This window comes from Notechis scutatus, chromosome Z (assembly GCF_049901735.1).
Source record: "Notechis scutatus isolate UNSWTSFEM ecotype Mainland chromosome Z, rNotScu1.2, whole genome shotgun sequence".
NCBI classification, from domain to species: domain Eukaryota; kingdom Metazoa; phylum Chordata; class Lepidosauria; order Squamata; family Elapidae; genus Notechis; species Notechis scutatus.
The window spans coordinates 71,577,629-71,601,058 of NC_142025.1; the positions used below are offsets into that span (position 1 = coordinate 71,577,629).

At 37.5% G+C, this 23,430-nt stretch overlaps 1 protein-coding gene across 10 annotated transcripts in view; it reads left to right on the plus strand.

The window, feature by feature from the left end:
* Positions 1–23,430, plus strand: part of HECW1 (HECT, C2 and WW domain containing E3 ubiquitin protein ligase 1) — a 307,384-nt gene that overhangs the window by 153,916 nt on the left and 130,038 nt on the right. For all 10 annotated transcript variants that reach the window (XM_087945048.1, XM_087945049.1, XM_087945044.1 and 7 more), the window contains one exon: positions 19,731–19,806. In XM_087945048.1, the coding sequence (XP_087801174.1) occupies positions 19,731–19,806 (76 nt within the window). The remainder of the gene's footprint in view (positions 1–19,730; positions 19,807–23,430) is intronic.

Here is a 23,430-nt window from a genome sequence, read left to right on the forward strand (position 1 = left end):
GCCATCAGTAAACAATAGCAACAATGAAATCATACCATTATTTTCTCTTTTGAACAAACATGGATCAGCCATGCCTGCTACAAAGCCTATCTTAGTTAATTCTTTAACTATACATTGGTTCCACTCATATCTTGATTGTTTTAAACCATAAAGACTCTTTTTCAATTTCCAGCAATCAGTTGTATTATCACTTTTGATACCTAAAGGTTTCTTTAAATAAATAGTGTGTTGTAACGGTGCCTGCAGATATATCGTCTCTACATCTAAATGATTTACAATGTATTTCTCCTTAGCTGCCCACACTAATGCTGCTCTTAATGTAGTAGCCTTCAGACTAGGTGCAAACACCTCATCATAGTTGTTTGCTGTCTGATTGAACCCTTGTGCTACTAACCTGGCTTTATTGGTAACAGTCCCATCTACACCTGTCTTAAGCTTATGAAACTATTTACATCCTATGGCATGTTTACCTGGTGGTAACTTAACGTTTTCATATACTTCCAACTTTTTTAATGATTCCAGTTCCTTATCCATTGCTTTCTGCCAAGCAGCCTGATCCTTAGCAGGATACAGTTTTAGTTCATTATAATTACTTGGAACTGTATTCACTTGGCATACAACACTAGCCTGATATCTATCAGGTGATCATGTTACTTGTGTTGAACGTCTTGGTAATACAGGGCTTACAGGTGGACTTTCCTGTTCCACCTGCTCCTGTTCTTCTACCTCCTCCTGTGCCTGTTCTCCTACTTCCTCCTGTGCTTCCTCTTTAATGGCTATTTGTTGTTTACTGATTTTATCTTTAGGGACTATTTGGGTGTCAATAATAATATCATTGCTGGATTCCTGTTCCAGTTTATCCCACCCAACGTGCTCAAGAAATTTTGCACTAGCACTACAATAAACATGAGCTGTGCCTCGATCCTAGAATCTAAATGCTCTATGGTTGTCCTCATAACCCACAAAAAATAACTTCTTAGCTCTATCAGACATGATATTCTTCCGATTAAAATCGGAATTCCGATTTTTTGGGAATCGCCTCCCCCTTTCCCCCCTTCTTCTCCTCCTTCCCCTCCCCTCGGAGGCCCGAGTCAGGAGTTGCTACCGCTGGCGCGGCTCTGCATGGCTCCAGTCCCGCGTTGCCTCAGGAAGGGAAAGGCAAAAGGAAGAGCCGCGGCAGCGCTTGCAACGGCAGCAGCGGCTCCTGGTTTTGCCTTTCCTTCCCGAGGCAACGCGGACTGGAGCCTGAGCCGTGCCGGCGGTAGCAACTCCTGACAGCCCAGCCGGATACCTGAGCGGAGCCCAGGCGGTGTGAGCGGAGCCCGCTGAGCGGCAGGAAAAGGGAGCTGGGCAGTGATTTCTTGGTGCGCGGTGGGGGGGTCTCTTTTGGCCGGCCCCGATTTTTTTTTCAGAGGGGAATATCATGCCTGCTCTATGTTGCCCTTTCAGTATTACTTGTGAGGGAATATGCACCCATGCTGGAGCTCCAAATGTGTGTAAATAACTTAAATTTGGTTTTCTGCCATGCCAACGAGTGAATGGCAATTCTCCTGTTGTTGTATTAACTACATTGTTCAAAACATGGTTACTACACATTATGGCTTCACCCCACAGTGTTTCAGGTAAACCTGAATCAGATAACATAGTGCGAGCCATGGCTTGTAATGTTTGTCCTCTTTGTTCTACAAACGAGTTAGGTTGTGGTCTGTAAGGTGCAGAATGTTTATGTTCAACACCAGCCAATTTCAACATAGTTTGGAATCTTTTGTTAACAAACTCAGTCCCATTGTCAGTAACTAAAGTAATTACTTTACTCCTCATTTTTCTTTCAGCAAACCTTAGCCAGTTAAAGAAATGTTGGAATGTTTCTGTTTTGTTTTTCATGAGATAGCAGAAACCGTACTGTGAGTAATGGTCCATAATACTCAAAATATAGCAGGCACCTCCTAAACTAGGTTTTTTAGGACCAATTATGTCAGCAAACACAACCTCTAAAGGTTCTTTGGTCTTAAACCCATTTAGTCTGGAATAACCTTGTTTTTCTCCTGGCTACAAGCATTACAGTTTAAATACTTGCTACAGGGTTTCAATTTTACTCCCTCTGACAATTCAACAGTTTGTTTGAGCATTTTGAAATTAATGTGCCCCAGACCTCTATGTAGTAAATGTATACATACATCATGTGGCTTAACATTGTTATAAACCGAGTTAGCCATCTTCAACTGGTCATCATGTATCACATATAAATCATTCTCTAAAGTAGCAGTAACACTTTTATCCTCTTTCTCTATTATACAGTTATCTCCCCTAAAGGTTACTACATAACCAATATTAACTAAAGCCCTTACTGATAATAAATTAAATTTCAGTTTAGGTACATATAACATAGTTAAATGTTCGTTTATACAAGAACAATATGCAGTATCTTGACCAGAAGCCTTCATCTTCCATCTATTTGCCAATGATACATGTTGTTTACTTGTGGATATTTTTACAAACCTCTCTCTATCTTTAGTAATGCACTACGATGCTCCACTATCAACAACCCACAAATCATGGTTTACAGTTGAATTTCTAGACATAGCTAAACTAACATTCTTTTTGGCCTTCTGGTGTTTACCAGTATTCTGTTGTTTTCCCTTCTTACAGAATCTAGCTATATGTCCCCTAGCCCCACAAGAAAAACATTTCCTAACAGTATAAGCAGTTGAAGACAAATCCTCTTCTTGTGGTTGTTCCTTCCTCAGTTGGTCCCTATCCAGCCGTCTTCTTGCTTCTTCTAACAACCTTCCGGTCATGTCAGTCAATGTCATTTTATCTCTGGGCAAGACTTCCAGTGAAGATACATAATCATCATAACTTTCATCCAATGAGGAAAGAATGATGTAAACTTGATGCAGCTCTGAAAATATCGGTTCCTTTTCATGTAGCTCTTGAAAAGTTCTTTTCATGAAGTTCAAATGAGCTAACATCACCTTTCAGAAGACATGCTCTAAACAGTTTACGTGTAAGATGTATGTGTGCACCTACACTGTCACGAACATAAATCCTTTTCAAATTCTCCCAACACCTAGCAGCAGACTCTTCTCCATGAATATGGACTAGCTGCTGGTCACTCAGCGTTAGTCCAATTATACAAAGAGCTCATTCGTTGTTCTGTTTAAAGTCAGCAAGCTTCTTGGCATCGTCCTCATTTTCAGGATCCCAAGCATTTACATCCGGTGGATCTTGAACTACAGTCCATAACCCTTCTCTACGCAGAAGCAGACTGCACTTCATAGAGCAGGAAACATAGTTTGTTTCATCCAACCGGGTTATCAGTGATAGACTTGTTGAAGTGACTTGTGAATTGTCTTTACCAGGATAGTAACCCACAATTAAACAGTAAACAGCTGTCTGTATACAGTACAGTGTATTCACACCAACTCTCAGTTATCAGAGCCTGGTATGGCCTGGGCCCATAACCAGTGTTGAGGTAATTCCCCGTTAGGAGAATGAGCGCATACAGGGAGACGTAGTGAGAGTAATGTTGAATAATACACACACAGCACACAGATATACTGTACAGTAAATGTAGGTTTTTACTTCCAATAAACATTTAAGCAAAGTTCAAACACAGTCCAAGATAAGCAGTTCAAGTCATTCACGGTTAAATCAGTCAGTTTTCAGTCCAGGGATAATCCAAACATCAAAGTCCAGTATCAAAAACAGTTCAGTAACAGACTTACATCAAATCCAAGAATAACAGTCAATTAGGAGGAACGGCAATACTCTCCAACAGAAGAAACAGAGACTCACTGAGAGTCTCTTCTGAGACTAAGCAACCCAGGTTTCTGGCTCCATCTTATTGCCATTTGGGAAGCCACACCCAATTACAGTTTTAGGATTTTCTTAAAGATACAGTATTAAAATGTCTATCCTAGTTTATATATTTCCAACCCAAATAACTGTTAGGTGACTTACATTCCTAACAGGGTCTTTAGAGCCTCGAGGTTCTTATGATCAGTCCATACTTCAAAGGCCTCTGGCGGCCCTTCTAGAAAATGCCTCCAAGTCAACAAAGCCCATCATACGGTGAATGCTTCTTTCTCCCAGACCGCCCTCCTTCGCTCTGTGTCTGTCAGCTTTTTTGACACATAAGTGCAAGGCATCAGTCGGCCTTGAGAGTCCTTTTGCAGCAAAACATCTGCCACCGCTACATCACTTGCATCGTTTGGACAATAAAAGGCTTGGTCGTGTCTGGGTGCTGGAGGATGGGTTCACCTGCAAAGAGGCATTTTAAGGCCTCAAAAGCTTTCTGGCAGTCCACAGTCCAAGCCAGGGGTTGACTTGGCTTCGGTTTGGTGAGTGACGGGCCCGTTTTTAATAGCTCCATCAATGGGAGGGCAACTTCAGCAAAGGACAGAATGAATTGTCTATAGAAGTTGGCAAACCCCAAGAAACTTTGAAGTTGTTTTCAGGTTCTGGGGGTTTGCCAGTCCATCACCGCTTTCATCATTCCGGGGTCCATTTCAATCCCCAGGTTGGATATTTGATAGCCTAAGTAGTCCAACGACTACTTTTGTGGAATTTGCATTTTGAGAGTTTCACATATAATTTGGCGGCTAGAAGTTTTTCTAGAACTTGTCGGACCAATTGAACATGTTCTTCCATGGTTTCGCTGAAGATAAGGATGTCACCCAGGTACATGAGGACCCCCCGGTAAAGGTGCAGATGTAACACCTCATTGATGAGCTGCATAAACACTGCAGGAGCCCCCTGAAGTCCGAAAGGCATGCCTTTGAATTTGAAGCTACCCAGAGGGCAGTTAAAAGCAGTTTTCCACTTATCTCCTTCTTTGATGCGGACCCGGTAGTAAGCTTCCCTGAGACCTAGCTTGGTGAATATCTTGCCCTTCGACAGGTGGTTCAATAAGTCCTTCATAAGGGGGAGAGGGTACATGTTTTTGACGCATACAGCGTTCACGCCTCTTAAGTCAACACACAATCTCAACCCTCCATCTTTCTTCTCCTTGAACAACACGGGGGCAGCTGGTCTTGATTTGGCAGGCTCAATAAAACCTCATTCCAAATTGCTGTCGGTGTATTTCCTTAATTCAGTCATTTCAGCAGGTGTCATGGAATACATCTTTGGTTTTGGTAATTTTGCCCCGGGCTCTAATTCTATGGCACAATGAGTGGCTCGATGGGGAGGTAAAACATTACACTCTTCTTCACTGAATGCTTCAGCCAAGTCTTTGTATTGATCGGGTACCTGGGTGTTATCTGGGAGAAGGTGGGATGCCATGGATGCTGGCTCAGGCTCTGGGTTCAAGCTGACTGGTGGCTTTGTAGTGGGTGGAAGAGGGGGCAATTTATCTAGCCAAGCAAGCCCCAGTATGATTAATTCTGACATCTTGGGGGCCACTATGAAGCGTATGAGTTCATGATGGGGCCCTAATTCCATCTTGATCAATTCAGTCCTGTGGCTGCCCCCCCCCCCAATTAAGGTTCCATCTAATTGGTCAAATCTGATTGGGCATTTTAGTGGATTAGTCTTTATGCCCAATTGTTCAATGATGGGGAGTCCAATAAGACATCTAGAACACCCAGTATCAATGATTCCCCAGCCTCCCCTGTGTTTTTACCACTAACTTGACCTTGACTGTAAAAGGTATGATGGGATCACTCACCATTGGATCGTCATCTTCGCAGGTCGGGTTCTCGGGGACGTGGTGGCGGTCTGGTGGTCCGTTGCTCCCATCTGTGTGTGGGGGCTTTCCCAGTTGTGTTTGTTGAACCCGCCCCTGGCCGGAGGTCTTTCTTAATTCTTCTGACATCTAACAGCTGGATTAGACTTTGACTGTGGAGCTTGTGGTACAGGAGCAGGGGCCAGACAGTCTGCTGCTCTATGGCCGGCTTGGCCACATCGGTAACATTTCAGCACTCTCATAGGTTGGGTATGAGCAGGTTCGGCTGATCCGGTTGGCGGTCTCCTAGCCACAATTCTCTTAGGCAGGGTTGCTGGAAGAAGTTTCCTGTGTGGGTTGATGCTGCGATCTAAGCTGAGGGATGCGACATACCACGATTGTAAGGTCTCTGGGATTCCCCTAATTTCACAGGACTTCTTTACTTCTGAATCAATGGCTTTTTAAAAATAGTGTAAAGTCATTCTTTCAGGCCAATCCATGAGGTGGCTTGCAACCCTTCTAAAGTCCCAAATAAATTCTGACAAGGGTCGCTGGCCTTGCCTCATTTCCATTAACTTCTCTTCATTCTCTGCTACCCTGTCTGGATTTTCAAATCTGAGTCTTAATAATTGAATAAATCCGTTTACATCACGTAATTCGGGGCTTATTTGTTGTGTAGTTGGGCCACCCAGTCTGAAGCATCCCCTTCATTCATCCCATTTGTTATGGCCATAACCAAATTGCACTCTGTGGTGTATTGATCTCCAAACTGTTCTATATGGGATCGGATTCGAGTGAGGAAGTAATTGAAATGTTCATGGCGGCCATCGAATATGGCCTTAAAGTGTATTTGGTCCAGCCTGGGTCGTGGTTGCGGAGGTGGCACAGGCCAGGCCCCTGCAGGTTGTACTGGAATGAAAGGAACCAACCTGGTGGCGTACATAGGCTGGGTAGGCCCCCTGTATCCTGGCTGGGTGGTGCCTCTCTGGAATAGGGATCCCTGTGGCCTCGCTGCCAGTTGTGGTGGCCAGGAGGAAGATGGCCTGATTCCCTGGTTGGGTGGAGGGGAAGTGGCTGCTGTCTGTTGTCTGGGCAACCTCCCTTCAGACCAGGGCTGTGTTAGTGCTGGCTGCCATTGGCATTGAATCCACCCCTGGCCTGGATAAAATCCCCAGCCTGGAGGGATACTCTCTGCAGAAAGCAAAATTCCCTCTGGAAAATGAGGGGGATTGCCTCGGAGGCTGCAACATACCTCTGTCAGTTAATGCGTCTTTCTGGGCTCCTCCAGCTGGCCTCTGTATAGTCTGCTCCCTCCAATCAGACAGAATAGCAATTTGCCTGGGGCTCGAGAAAGATTTATCTTCAACCAGCTGGGTTACCTCTGGGTTATAACAACTTTTTTAGTTGAAACGCTTCAATATAGCTCCCAAACCTCTTCCCTCTACTGTCATTCTGGAAGCATCCATCATCTCCTCCAAACAAAGGCTTGCAGATTCAATTAATGTTTCAGAGGGAGGGCCCCCATACTCTGCCCCCTGCATATCTCCAACTTCGGGTGATTGTTGATAATTCTCCATCTCAGGAAAAAGAACTCCGGGGTATCAGCCAAGCCCCTTCAAAAAATAAAAGTTTGACTTGGGAAATAAATGTAAGGCATCCAGAAAGTATCATGATATCAATCACTCTGAGACATTTCTCTCCAATTGATTTATTTAGAAACAGATCTGGCATGTCAAAGGCAATTTCCCAAGTGAAATTATTTTTGCGCGTTACACAGAATCCACCTTCTCTCCTCCCTTCTCTCTTCCTACTTCTACACTTCATAAATCACAAGAACCAATTAACTGCCACTGGAATTTCTTAATACAACATACAGAATAACCTTGAACTTTTCAACTCTTCCAACTGTCTTATAAAAAATGTGGCAGCTGAATTTTAAAGCTGACAGTCAAGATCTTCTGCTAGTGAAGCTGCTATGTTGTAGTTCCTCAGTTTATTGACGTTAATCCGTTTAATCACAGCTTTGTTTCCCTGTGGGCATCTCTTTGGCTTGATGTGAAAGCTTAATTTGGAGGTGATGGAATTCTGATTGTAGTCAGAGTGGAGTCTATGATTCTCCATTGCTTCACTCTGAGATCTCCTCGTTGGAGGATCCCAATCGGGACCAGAATCACCCTGGAGGATAGGTGAAGAATGGGGGACTGCCTGACAGATAGAGGGGAGCCACATGTCCCTAGTAAGAACCCCCCCCCTCTGAAGATGAGCTGTAACGGTAGCCTAAAATGGCTATCATGAAGACGGGAGGCAGTCTGCAAACCCAAGCCTGTGCTGGAGCAAAGAAGCAGTGAATAGTGTGTGGACTGGGTGAAAATACTTCGAATTTCAAAAGGTAACCCCAATAAAAATCACAGGAAAGAGATTTCACAAAGAATTGTGACTTGAAAGTTAGAGAAAAATTTGGGAAAAGTAAAGAACTTAATTTTTAAAACATAAATGGAAAGGAAATAATCCAAAGATAAAACTTTTTTTAAAAAGAATATAAAATTAGAATTGGTGATTATTCAGGATTTGGCACTAAATAGGCATTATTTAAAATGCTGAAACTGACTGTGGGGAAAAAAGGAAATAATATTTGGAAAATTGGCAAAGTTAATGAAAATTTTAAGAAATGGGGGGAGGAGGTGAAAAGTGAAAACTGGATCAAGAGCACCACTTGCTGTTAAAAGAAAAATCCTGCAGATCCCTTAAGCTATATGGCCTATTTAAAGTGTGCACTTAAAAGAAAATAAAAGGAACTGTATTACAACAAGACCCCAAAAAGTGGAAATATTAAAACCAAGACAGTGAAGGAATATATGAAGAAACTTCCCCTGGATTTGTTGGTGGTTTTTTTTTTTTTTTTTACTCTTTGAAAAGGAATAGATTTGGGAAATAAAGATTTAAGGACATTGGCTTTAAAGATTAAAGAAATATGCTGGTTTAAATAAAAACTGCAGGACAGTTGGATAATTGGATACAAAAATAAAACAAGCAAAACAAAAATGAGCGAAATATGCAAAGAAATAAGGTTGGAACTTCAAACTATGAAATAAGTGATAAACAAAAGCTTGGACTTATGGAATAAAATACAGATCGTGGAAAAAAATTTAGAAATGGCAATGCAAACTACAAAAGAAAAAGAATGTAGGAGGGGGAAGAGTTAAATAAAAAAAGAAACCAGCAAAATAGAGCAAAGGGAACAACAAAATACACAAAAGGATGAAAAAAAAGAAATTAAATCCAAGATATTAATGATTGATGTAATAAAGCAAGGGGAGAACATTTTGAAGGTTAAGCAAAAGGAAAGGAAATTACAGAAAGAAGATTTCGAGAGAGTGGTGGCAAAATTAGATGATTAGAAAAAGAAACAGTGGGAAGCAATAGAGAAAGGAGAAATGAATAATTGAAAGGGTCAAAAAATAGGCGACTTCTGGTGACAAGGTATGGACGAATGGATGTGCTGAAGCTCGCTCTGGGTTTTAGGTTACCTTTTCTTGCTGTTGGAGTGACCCTTAGGGGTGCACCTATCCTGTAGAGAAACGTGCTGGTGTGGGGAGACTCGAGTTGCGGTGCGGAGAAGGCAATTCTCATCACGACACAGAGACCCTGTAGAGACCGACATCAAGAGACCACTAGTAATGGTGGTCCTGAAGTCCGGATCATTACATACAAGAGGAAGCGAGTGAGTGATAGACTGTGGTGAATGAGGAGTGCAAGTGAAAGAATTTGCAATCGTGATTGAGCGTGGAGTATTGGAGAAAATTAGTCAGAGTGAAGCCCAAAAGCAGTGGCCAAAGTAGATACGAGTGGTGGTGAAAGCGAAAGAGCTCGTGAGACGGAAGAGGGTAAGGACGCGAGCAATCGGATAGAGAAGATAAGAAAATCGAAGAGATTTCAGTGACTGACAATAACTGGGGGGAAGAAAAACAACGAGCTTAATTTTTGGGAAATGTGAGAAACTTGATTTGTGGATTTTGGGAAGATTGGAAGGACGAATCTGAGACGGGGGGAGATCTGAAGTGAGGAAACAAACAGCTTTATCATAACTTTAAATATTCCTTGAACAAAACCTAATAACTTACTGGACTCTTTTTGGATTATTGGCTTGGAGCTGTAATAAGTGGAGGAGATCTATTAAATGAAAAGACTATATGAAATTTAGAGAGTGACCTGCAAGACTTTTAAATGAAAGGAGGAACGGTTATAGTGGAGAGTGCGGTGAAACTGTAAAACCAGAGACATTACTCAGCAAGATTGTGTTTCCGGTGTGTTTGGTAAAGGAACTCTCTGATTTAGAGACGAAGAATTGAACAGCTATATCAAGACACTTTATGCCTTTCACTCCTGCTGATTGTATTAATTATTTCCAGACACCAACTCAACTGTTTTTCGAATGTGGTAAACGTGATTCATATATGGTTTGATTGATATATTAGTAAATATTGAAGTTCATATCTGGGTTTAATACATAGAAAAAAAAGGAGGTAATAATTAATTATTTAAGTATTGCTATTTGACTATAGGCATTGATTGTATTAGATTAAATAATTAATTGTGATTAATTGTAATTACTATAGATTAAATAATTAACTGTTGTATAGAAAGGTTAATATATCAAGTTAGATTTGTAAACATTTTAAACACTATTCTATAATATTGATATTTAGATTAGGGATTTCATAGCACTTATAGATATACAGATTAGTAGTACTTAAAATATAAATAGTGGAATTTGATACAATATTAAGATCTAAAAACCCAGGTATTTGATTTAGAAAATAGCCTTAAAACTGTTTTGGAGAATATATATATTGATAAGAGTGATTAGTTTATTAATATATTAAATTAATTAGAGCAGTAGCCATTGCCATTTGATACTCTTCAATAGCGAATCCTGGTTTGGGATAACGTATTTAGTATAATACAAAAACAAACCAATTTTACAAGAAATGACCTCTACAACTAATACAACGCTTAAATCTGGGAAGAAGATTACCTCAACATAAACAACTCCGGTGGCATCGCCCTCAGTGATGGCACAAAAGACAATTGAGGAAACACTATCTGGAGAGAAACAACCTCCCATCACGAATGCCAATATCCAAGCGACTATTCTTACTTTACAAGAATCTATACTGAAACTTCAGGAAATAATGACGAAAAACCATACTGAAACAAGAGCTGATACAAATGATTTAAAAGAAGAGATGGGGAACTTAAAGGCAGAAATGAAATTAGACATCTCAAAGCTGGATCAAAAAATTGAAATAATACAGCAAGCACTAGAGAGAAGCGAATCAACAATAAAGGAGGTTGAGAAAAGGACAGAACAAACTGAGAAGAAGCTGGAAATGGTTGGTGAGCAACTAAGAAACGTGAGCAAAGAAATGGATGACTCCTTGGTCTATCTGGAAATGGACAAGGCCACAGCATATCTGAGATTCCAGAACATAATGGAATCTAAAGAAGAGGATTTGGAACAAGTAATGGCAGGAATATTAGCAGAACTGTTGGAAAAAGATAAAGATGATATTCTGAAAGAACTAGACGAAGTGTACAGAGTGAGCACAAATTACGCAAGACGTCATAAATATCCAAAAGAGGTCCATGTAAGATTTGCCAGAAGAAAGGTTCTGGATGTTATATATAAAATATCTAGAGAAGAAACAATTACATATAAAAGAAAAGAAGTCTTGGTGCTTAAACAAATCCCAAGAAGAGTGAGAGAGCAAAGGCGAGACTATAAATTCTTGGCGAACCAATTAAACCAAAAAGGCATTATATTTAGATGGCTAATCCCAGAGGCTATGTTAATTTCATGGGAAGAAAGAAAAATCAGAGTAGATTCCGTGGAAAAAGCCCAAGAATTCTATGAATGATTGGTAGGCCCCGAAGAATCGAGTAGTAAAGATGAACTAGAATCAAATTTGCAAGATGATCAAGACTATCAAAAGAATAAAGATAGGAATTTTAGGGACTCAAAAAACATATAACAACAAGAGAGAGAAGAACCGAAGACACATAATCAGCTACAAAGAGAGACAGGAGTAACTACAAGACAAAGAGCAAGAATCAATTAGGTAATGGATGAGGAAAAGAAAATGTTATCAATTAATATAAATGGCCTGAACTCTAGGATAAAAAGGAAAAGAATACTAACCAAACTAATTAAACAAAATGCAGATATAATATGCTTACAAGAAACTCATATAAGGAAGGAAGATGAAAAATATCTAAAATGCCCCAAGCTAGGGAATTTGTATACGTCACCAGCAGACCTTGGGAAAAAGAAAGGGATAGCAGTATACATGAAAGAGGATATGAAAGCAGAGCTAATTTGGACATGTCCCAATGGAAGAATTCTGGTGTTACAAATTTGGATTAAATCAATCCCAATTCAACTAGTAGTAATTTATGCTTCTAACGACAACCTAAAAGAATTTTTTAAACAACTACATGGAAAAATAGTGGAACTAGAAAAAAGGAATATTTGTATCTTGGGGGACTTCAATGCCATTGTGGACCATCAGAAAGATCACAGTAGGGGGGGGGGAGAGGAAAAAGAGAGAATTACCGAAAGCATGTGAGGAAATGATGATTGAACTAAATTTGATAGATATGTGGAGGAAATTAAATCTGGAGAAAAAGCAATTTACATTTTATTCCAATCCACATCAGTCATGGACACGAATTGATATGGTGTGGATGAATGGTAAGCTAGCAAATGAGTTAAAAGAGATTGAAATTTTACCTAACGAATGGGCAGATCATAATCCGGTTCAGATAGTGTGGAAAGGTAGGAAAAAAACAAGGAAAAGGTGGACTCTAAACACACAGCTAACTAAAGAGAATGAATTTATGAATAAACTTAAGGAGGAATTAGACTATTCTTAAAAGAAAATAATAATGAGGCAACTATGAAACAGAATATTTGGGACACAATGAAGGCAATAATAAGAGGCACAATGATATCATACATTGCTAGGAGAAATAAAGAAAAATATGCCCAACAAAACAAAACAAAGAATTAAAGAATTAGAAATCCAGTTACAAAACACCCCAAAAGATTGTAAATTGCAAAACCAGATGATAATAACTAAACACAAATTAAATTTAATTGAACAGGAAGGAATGGTTTCAAAGTTGAATATAGCTAGACAGATATACTTTGAACAGGCCAATAAGCCAGGAAGATGGTTGTCCTATAAACTTAAAAAAGAGAAACAGAAAAGATTGATTTACCAATTAATAGATGAAAATGGGGATGCCCAACAGGGAATAGAACAGAAAAAAGAAATTGCATGTAAATTTTTTGAAGACCTTTATAAAAAGAAGGAGGCAAATGAGGACATGATAAGATTTCATGGGAATAAAACTATTTGGGTGCAACAAAAGATAAAATAATCGGGGAGGAGATGAAGGAAATGTTAATTAGAGATATTACGTGGCCTGAGCTAAAAACAGCAATAGAAAATCAAAAGAACAATAAAACCCCAGGACCTGATGGGATTCCAGGTGAACTATATAAGAAAATAGGAGAACAAATAGTGTTCTCATGGTGGAAGTATATAATGAGGTTCTACTTGCAGCTAGAATGCCGGTCTCATGGAAGGAGACACTGATCTCGTTGATCCTGAAAGAAGACTCAGTTTCACGACTCATACAAAATTATAGACCAATCTCTCTGTTAAATACTGATTATAAAATATTTACTACAATTATAGCAATTAGACTAAACAAAATACTGAATGAATATATACATAAAGATCAAAATGGATTTCTTCCCAATAGACAAATTAGGAACAATTTAAGAATAGAGTTAAATGTCTTGGAATACTACGAAGCCCATCTGGAAAAACAAATAGCCCTTGTATTCTTGGATGCACAGAAGGTCTTTGACAACCTAAATTGGCAATTTCTAATTCAACAAATTTACAATATGAATTTAGGCACTAAATTCAAAAACATTGTGACCACAATTTAAGACTCACAAAAGGCAAATATAATAATTAACGGAGAGTATACACGCTCAATAAAAATAGAGAAAGGAGTTAGGCAGGGGTGTCCATTATCTCCCCTGCTCTTCATATTATCTTTGGAAACATTGCTTACACGAATTAGACAGAACCCAGGAATAAAGGGGCTAAAATTTAAGAAAGAAGAATATAAACTGCAGAAATTTGCGGATGATATGGCTTTTTTTTTATAGAGGAACCAATTGAAACAGGTCAAGAACTACTGAAAGAGTTAGATCAATTTGGGAAAGTTGCAGGACTTAAAATTAATAGGGAAAAAATGAAATTAACAACTAAAAATCTAACAGAAAAACAGAAATTAAAACTGGAAAGAATAATGGGACTACAAGTGGTTAAAAAAAAATACTTAGGAATTTGGCTGACAGCTCATTGCAAAACCCTAATGGAAAATAATTATAGTAAATTATTACAACAAGTCAAAAAAGACTTAGAGCTATGGGTTAAATTGCAAATCTCCCTATTAGGGAGGATTGCTACTATTAAAATGAACATTCTTCCTAAATTTATCTATTTATTCCAAACAATACCAATAAAAATACATAAAAATTTTTTTTGTGGAACTTAATAGAATAACCACCAAATTTATTTGGCAAGGGAAAAAACCGAGGGTAAAACTAAAGGCAATGCAAGATATGAAGAGCAGGGGGGGTATGGCACTCCCAAATTGGGAACTATACTATAGCGCAATCTCCTTATTTTGGATAAACTTGTTGAATAAAAGAATCCTATTCCTAGAAGGCCACGAGTTACAGAGGGGGTGGCTTGCATTTTTATGGGACACCGGAAAAACCAAACATAATTATTTCCACAGACATATAATTAGAGACTCTTTATTGGCTAATTGGAATAAAATAAAATAAAACATTATCTAAAAATCCCAATTTGGATCTCAACGATGGAGACGATGATACATCCAAATAATTTGGATCTTAACAAGATGATAAAATACAAAGACCTTCTAGATGCACAAGGAACTTTAAAATCTTGGCAGGATCTCCAAGAACAAGGGCTACGAGTAGACCTTTGGGCTTACCTGCAAATTCAAAATAGATACAGTCAGGATAAGAAAAATTTCAGAATTTACAGTAAGCTACAGCAACTAGATAACATTTTATTAGCTCCAGATAAAAAAAATATAACCAAATTCTATAATTATCTATTAGAGATAGAATTAGAAGAGGAAGTAGTCAAAGGCAACATGATAGCTTGGAGTAGAAATATAGGACGTAGCATCACATTATCAGAATGGGAAAAGGTCTGGATCAGGAATAATAAAATCATAAAATCAGCAACATATAAAGAAAATGCCTATAAAATGTTTTATAGATGGTACCTCTCCCCTTCGAGAATAGCGAAGATGTCTCCTAACATGAATCTGAATTGCTGAAAGTGTAAAAAGAAACACAGAACATTCTTTCATATGTGGTGGTCCTGCACTGAAACCCAAAGATACTGGTGTAGAATAAAAAAATGGTTAAAGGAAATAATGACGGAGCAAATTGAATTAAAACCAAAATTCTTCCTATTAGGGATATTTAATAGACAACTTTCTAAAAAAGCTAAATATATAATATTGCACATTCTTACTGCAGCCAGATTAGCCTTCGCACAGTGTTGAAAACAAGCTGACATTCCAACAGAGGAAATGATCATTTAGAAAATAACAGCCTGTGCAGAGATGGATAAATTAATCCAACCACTTAAGGGTAAAGAATCATCAGAATATTATAAAAGCTGGCAATGTTGGTATGATTGGATAGAACAAAAATAGAAAATACATTAGTAAATATTGTTAAATTGTAATAGTGGTAGTAATTACACATTCACAACAAGACTTATTTGTAAATATGACCCCAATAATGATAACAAATAAGGAACCACAGACTGTTGATAATGGAATTGTTTGTTTTTATTCATTTTCTTTTTCTTTTTTTTATGTTGTGTATGTGTTTGCTTGTTATTTTAGTTGTGTAATCAATAAAGTTTGCTTTAAAAAAAAAGAAAGGGCAAAAAAATGATAGAAAATGGAAAGTAAGCTAAGGAGAGATTCACTAATATAGTAAAGAGAGCAAGAGGTGATGGTTGAAGATGAGAAGGATAAGGATTCCACATGAAGGGGTGTTTTAGTAGTTAGGATATATAAATATAGATTTTGATGAGCTTGGAATTAATATTTTATTATAGAATTATTATTAAAGATATATAAAATATCAGTTAGAACAAAAATAAGGATTAATAATTTAATTGGAACAGATATGAAAACAAGATCTTATTATAAGATTATTATTTAAGATATACAATTGTTTATGGAACATACAAGAAAATTAACATGATAGTATAGGGAAGGAAATACCATGTGGAATCTGAGAACATATATGTACATAGTATATGCTAATAGATAAAAATGATTATATTGTTATCAGACTATATAATTTGTTAAATGAAAATAAGATGTGTAATGTAATGAAATTAGAGAAGAAAACTGAATATGTAATTATAGTCATGTTTGATGTAAAATGTAAAAAACCTGGAACCACACTGTTCACCCAAAGATGTATTTAAAGAAATAAAAAAAAAAGTATTTTAAAAAAAGGAGATGATGGTCAGTCCAACAGTCAGCACTCAGCGTGGCCTTGGTCACCCTTAAATCCTGTCTGTCTTTCCTCCGCACAATGACATGATCAATAAGATGCCAGTGCTTGGAGTGTGGGTGCATCCAGGACATCTTTTTGTGAGTGGGCAGATGAAAGATGGTATTGGTGATCGTGAGCTGCACATGTCTTCAGTAGTAATAGGCCATTGGTGTTACATTTTGCTGATTCAATTTTTTCCAATGATGCCATCCCAGGTAGAATGATTAGATCTTACTCTCACGTTGAAATCGCCAAGTAAAATCAACCTGTCAATTGAAAGTAGGGCATCAAGATCTTCATAAAACTTGTCCTTTACTTCATCTAGATTCGTCATTGTGGGTGCATAGGCACTGATCATTGTGGCTTGTTTTCTTCTCGGTAATGGGAGATGCAGTGACATGAGTCAGTCATTCACGCCCTTGGGAAATCTGGCAAGTTTGTGGACGTTTCTTAACCACAAAGCCCACTTCAGATTCACAGTGTTTGTTGCTGCTGCTTCCACACCAGAAGATTATGTAACCACCTCCGTTTCTATGAGCTGACCTTCATTGGCTAGACAAGTTTCACACAGGGCTGCAATGCCAATGTTAAATCTTGTAAGCTCTCTGGTGACATGGGCTGTTCTTCTTTCTGGTCGATCTGCTGAGGAGTTGTCTTGAAGTACATTCCATGTGCCAAGTGAACGGTGTCACTTATATTTTCTTTGAAGTTTTGTTATTTAATCACATGAAATGGGATGCCCTCCAGCCATGGTAAGCTGGCCAAGATTCTACAATATTTAGGGCACCTTTTCTAGTTCTTTCCTCTTATTATGGAAGAGGAAGCAGCTAGAAAAGTGCTATCCTAAAGAGGTCACTCAAGTAGATGCTGAATCCAGCTGTTGCTTCGGTCAGCAAGGAGACAGCCATTAGACCTGAGCTGCCTGTGTGCAAGTCCATGGCTACAGCTCCCACTTTATCCAGACCTGCTGATTCATCGCTCGCCCATCGCCACAGGATTTTGAAGGTTTACAGGAGTTGGGGGATGTCAAGACTTGCACATGAATTCGATTAAAGTGAGGGCAAGATGTGCCTAGTCAACCTCACTCTCTCTTCCTAGATTCCATCTTGCTCCAATGGCAAGACAAGAGTCAAGACAGTTGGAGATGGTTGGGCACAGTGGTTGACCAGGGTGCCTTTCATGTCTTGATGTGGTCTTAGCATAACACATCGTATGTGGGGACCGCCTTCATGACCATTGTCCTATTCTAATAGGTTTCATCTGCTCAATCTGCCAGAATCTCTCTTCATATGCTCGGGATAGACAAATTCCTATCTCATCAAATGTCAATGACCCAATGGCTACTCTCAACCTGGTTTGGTCAGCCTGTTGAAACTGTTGTCTGGGGTGTGGCCGCTGCGCATGCTACAGCTACTAGGAGCCACAGATGACAGCTGAGTGACAGGTGGGGAGAGGACACAACCTGCTCCTATACCAGTGGTGCTACCCCTCCCTGAACACCCCCTACACCCCGAAATAATAAACACAAAACAATGTACCTATAAAGAACAAATGTAAACAAAACTCACAACATGTAATGTAGATATTAATAAACCATACAACATGTATTAATAAAGACAAGATTAATGAAAGAGAATTCTGTGTGTTATTAGTTTCAAATCTTACTTTGACTTCAAACCAAGTAAAACAAAGTGTATTGTCTTCCTCTCCCAACACAGATCAATATTTCTGTCAGGTTATTAATACAGAACTGCTCCAGAAAAAACATCTCTTTATTTTTTTATGTTTTAAAATACCATCCAAACTTTTTATTTAAAATCTAGATGAATCACTTGCATCTTGATTACTTATAGACTAATGGTAAAAATGCCCTTGAATTGAGAGCTTAGTTCCTGGTGTTTATGCTCATGGGGTTTTCTTACCAGTGTAATTAAAGTGTTTGTCATTATCCTTTTCCATGATTCTCCTCCTCCCCCCCCCAAAAAAAATTCTCAGTCAAGATGATAAATCTAGAAATCCCAGGTGGAATTCTCTCCTAAAATACAAATTAGGGCTGACCTGTTTAGAGAAAAAATTCTCTAGTCACAAGAAGTAAAAAATGTGGTTGGCACAAACCTATATTAATGATGATTGTCATTGGTCTTGCAAAGAATATGACAAAAATGCTTGGTTATAGTAGAACATGATCCAACTTGATAACTACTTACCTACTTAGTGGACATCATTGTAAGAAAAAGTGTGGCCAAAATAGGTAATGAGATTTTATAAACATTATAAGGAGCATAACATTTTTAGACTGGTGGCCAAAAAAATCAGAAGGAATCCAGTAGCATTTTTTCTGAATATTATTAAAAGGCAAACGCTTTTGTAAACAACAGCTTATTTCTTTATTCCTTCTTTATTCCTCCATTCCTGTGTTAGTTGGAAAAGGTACTGCTCGCTCCTCCTTATTTTATAATTTCTTTAGCACTGAAGAAACCCATATGGAAACCAATTTTTTTGAATGCTGATTTTGATGGGCTTATTTACACTTTGTTGGATGGTTGGGAAAAAAAACATAAGAAAATGCTATACAAGCAGGTCTGTTGAGAACAAATAATAGCAACATGTGATACAAATTGAGTCAAGCAAAGCAAATCCAGTGAAATTTGCCACACTATCCTAACAGGTAAGGTGCAGTTAGATTGCTGGTTTGACAACTGAATGGCTTTCTCCCTCCCCCCCCCTCCCCCTTTAAAGTTGCCTATTCAATAGATGACATCTCAGGCTGGAGATATGCTTTTGTTGGAATTACCTACAACTTTCCTGTTCAGATCATCAGATGCTGGACAGCTAGAACTGTGTACATCTGGCGCTTTAGGCACAAATAATAAGAAAAATTATTCAGGATAGGCAACTGGGTGCAGTAAACCTCATTTTAGTCTTTATGGTAAAATACATGAATTAGATATTTTGTTTGACATACAGGAGATTATATTTCATTTCTATAAACAGTACCATTGTTCTCAAGCCTAGTAATGAGTGCAAAATCCGCACCGGTGTGACAGTTATTTAACTTATTGTAATAAGTATTTGTGATTTGTAAAGATAAGAGAAAGTTCCTTCTCCAAAGGCATAAAATTATAGTAATTCTTTACCTTGCCTTCCAAACTTCTATGGGTTGAAGCTCTTCTGTGGCTTCTATTTCCTCTTTACATTGAAAGCATGGATTTATCAGAAGTGTTTTAATCAATAGTTGCTTAATGAATGATTATCATAGATTTCTCCTTGATTATGCTTCTTGGATTAAGTTGTTACCTAATATTACTCTAGAAAAAAGTATTGATCTTTTTGATATTTTTCTCTTCATTACAGATTTTTAAAAACATTACTAGTGAAGATTCAGGCCAGGGGCATGGAAGCAGAAGGCTGATCAGTTTCTCCCTTTCAGGTATGTTTTTCTCTAATATGCCTTATCTTATTAAAAGTTCCAGTGAATTATTTTTGTCATGACACCTAAGCTCAATAAAATTGGACTAATGTGAATACAATATTGCAAGAATACACCCCTCCCTTTTATTGCCACCTATTTACGAATAAGAGAGAACCCAGAGTAGATATCTGATTAGCACCTTGCAGAATGCTTAGTTTATACTGTAACATTATTTACTAAAATAAGAGGAAAGTTTAAAAAAAAATCCAGAGAAAGTCTTTAAGATGCAAATGTAGTTTTGTGGCAAAGATAGACAATAAATTAAACTTGGGGTCCTGGTAATATTTCAGTTATATATTAAAGAAGTGGAAATATTTTATTATTTCTCATCAACAGTAAGGTAAACATTGTTCAGTTTTACATAGTAGTTATGTGAGTATGGGCATCTTTTTCAAGTTTTCATTGTCTTCTAAGGAGAAGGCATAGTTAATGCATAGTTAAAGCCTCGGTGGTGCAGTGGTTAGAGTGCAGTACTGCAAACTACTTCTGCTGACAGCCAACTGCCTGCAATTTGGCAGATCGAATCCTACCAGGCTCAAGGTTGACTCACCCTTCCATCCTTCTGAGGTGGGTAAAATGAGGACCCAGTTTGTTGAGGGCAATATGCTGACTCTATAAACCATTTAGAGAGGGCTGTAAAGTACTATAAAGCAGTATATAAGTCTAAGTGCTATTGCTATTGTTATACTAGAATTTTAAGATTATGCTGTTGCCAATATTTTTTCAGCGTACAGCAGTATCTGTTCTTGCCTGTCAACCTCCCTGAACCATAATTTAGATATTTTATTTTATTCTTTATTGTATCAATCTTCTTATTGTGTCTCCTTGCTCTAATATTAATTTATTTATCACTGCCTTAGAAAGTATTAAATAAAATACAAAAGATATGTGCTTATAAGCATCATAAAAATGTGCAAATATGGTAAACTATATCACATTCTTTGAGATGTCACTAGTAAAGCATTATGGTAGATTTAAATTATTGAAAAACATTCCCTTTTAACTGATTAGGAGCCACACCATATGGCTTTAAAGATTTGGAAGAATAGAAAATAATTATTATGATAAATAATAGTTAATTAATAGTAAAAAAGTAATGTTGTTAGATGAAATATTTATGACTCCACAGCAAATCTCTTTGAGAGATTGATCTAAGACAGTGATTTTCCTGCTTTCCATCCCATTAGATTTTGTCTGCTAAGAAACACATCCTCTCTTTCCTTATTTATTTTTTTTATCTGTCTGGTGAGGTCTCATTTCTAGCTCAGCTTTTGTAGAGCAAAAAATGATGGTGGTAAATAAGCTGCCTTTCAGGGAAGCCAGAGTATTTCCTGGACTTCTTAATAAGAAATTGCTGCACCTTCTCAGAATGCAAGTTTTGAAAATTACTTTAACGATCCAAACAGTCATTCTTCTCAGCATTTTTCCCTAGCTTAAAAACCACTTAATTATAGTTGTTTTATTATTTCTGAAAACAGTTATAAACAGCCAAATCTGTTAGCAATAGCATTAAAACATTAAAATATTTCCTCCTTTTTAATGTATATGTGAAATATCACCAGGATCCCGAGGTTAATTTGTTGTCCACTTTCCCCAAAGAAGTGTATTTGTATCTTATAGTATATTTATTCCTCTTATTTCAGTAAATAATGTTGTTACATTGTAAACTAATCATTCTGCAAGGTTCTCATCAGATATCTACTCCATGTAGATGGAGAGGGGTTTTATCTGGGATTATTGTATTCAGATTAGACCAGTCTTGTTGAGCTTTAAGTATTATGACAAAAAAATTACTGAAACTTTTAATAAAATAACACTCTTTGTATCAGTCTTTTTGTTATACATATTTCATAGTTAATTAGTGTATATTATTCTTTAGAATTAGCTCCCTTAACTTCATACAAGTTAATTAGTCAATATAAAGCCCAACTTTATCCATTTGGAATCATCCTGTATGTTGAGCGACATTTGGAATATATGCTAATTAGAAATTGTGGAGGTTGTAGTCTCAGGGTTTTTTTGTGTGTATCTAAAAGTTATTTTCCTTAATTATGCCATTGTCCCTATTCTGCTATATATTATATAATTATATTAAAGAATAGTAACTTGCTCTATCTCCAAATGAACATACACGCATAATACATACATATGTGTCTCTCTGATGTGCTAATTATTATTGTGTCTCTAACTGCATCATTTTAAAGATTAACTTCCAAAAATTGATCTGTGTTATTTCTTATGTTCTCATTTGTTTTAAAATTTGGCTGTCATTTTCAAACAGATTGATATATACTACCTGTGCAAAGGCCTTTGATTTATAAACAACCAGAAATGATGTATAATATAATAATTCTCTTCATCAATAGATTGCATTGAAAAATATTTATAGAGAATTGTAACAGGTGTCTTCATCCTGTTTGATTCAGAAATGTATTTTAGAAGTGGACAGCACTGCACTTTTTTGTATATTGATTACCCAAATGTTTCAGTCTATAGCAGGAGTATCTGACAACTTCACTTATCATGGTTTGGTTCCCATCATTCATATCCAACGTGGCTCATGTTCAGTCTCCTATTTATATTCTTCTATTAGCCATAATGAAGTTTAAGCCAGTCCAGAGCCTCAGGATAGGGAAAGGAAGCTGCATTTTTCATTCTTGTCTCCTTTCTATAAAGTTATTCGAGAAGCCATGGAAGACTTTTTCAAGATTCTTCAGGATTCAATTTATCGAAATATTTTTTATTCTGGATTTGTATCACTGAACATAAATTTTTTTCTATTTTCTTACATAGCTTCATCCTTGGCTGCCACATTCTTTTTATTCTTTTTATTCTTTCAGCATTTGAAGCATCTTTGCCCCTTCTATTTTCATCAGACCTTCTGCCCCGATTGAGTATATTGTGAATACCATGATTTTTAATGTGCTTTTATTCAGTTACATCTCAGTAATAATCAAAACTTAATTCACTGGCTTTGAATCTCGTGTAGTTATCAAAGGTGTTGATACGGTTCTATAGAGAAATTATTGAGTATGTCATTAGTTCTTCCATAACTGTCTGGTTTGGTACAACAATCAAACAGGACAGGTGCAGACTTTAATGGAATAGTTAGGATTGCAGAAAGAAACATTTCAACCAGCCTGCTTCCATTGATGACCTATATACTGCATGTGTCAGGAAGAGGGCTGACAAAATATCTACAGACTCCTCACATCCTGGACATAAACTGCTTCCTCTCCTCCCTTCAGGATGCATACCAAAACAACTAAACACAAAGACAATTTTTCCCTTGTGCTAATCACTCTGCTAACACACAGAATTCCCACAGCACTCTCTTATGTCTAAGGATATTTCCCATTTAGTAAGGCTATATTACTATTATCCTTCTCATTTCTACTCCCTTGTCTTATTGGTATCTTATGATTATATTATTTTGTTGTTTGTATGCCTAGTGAGAGCTTATGCACTGGAGACAAATTCCCTTTGTGTTCAATCACACTTGGCCAATGCAGTATTCTATTCTATTCTATTCTATTCTATTCTATTCTATTCTATTCTTAGAGAAAGTCTTCATTTAGCAAC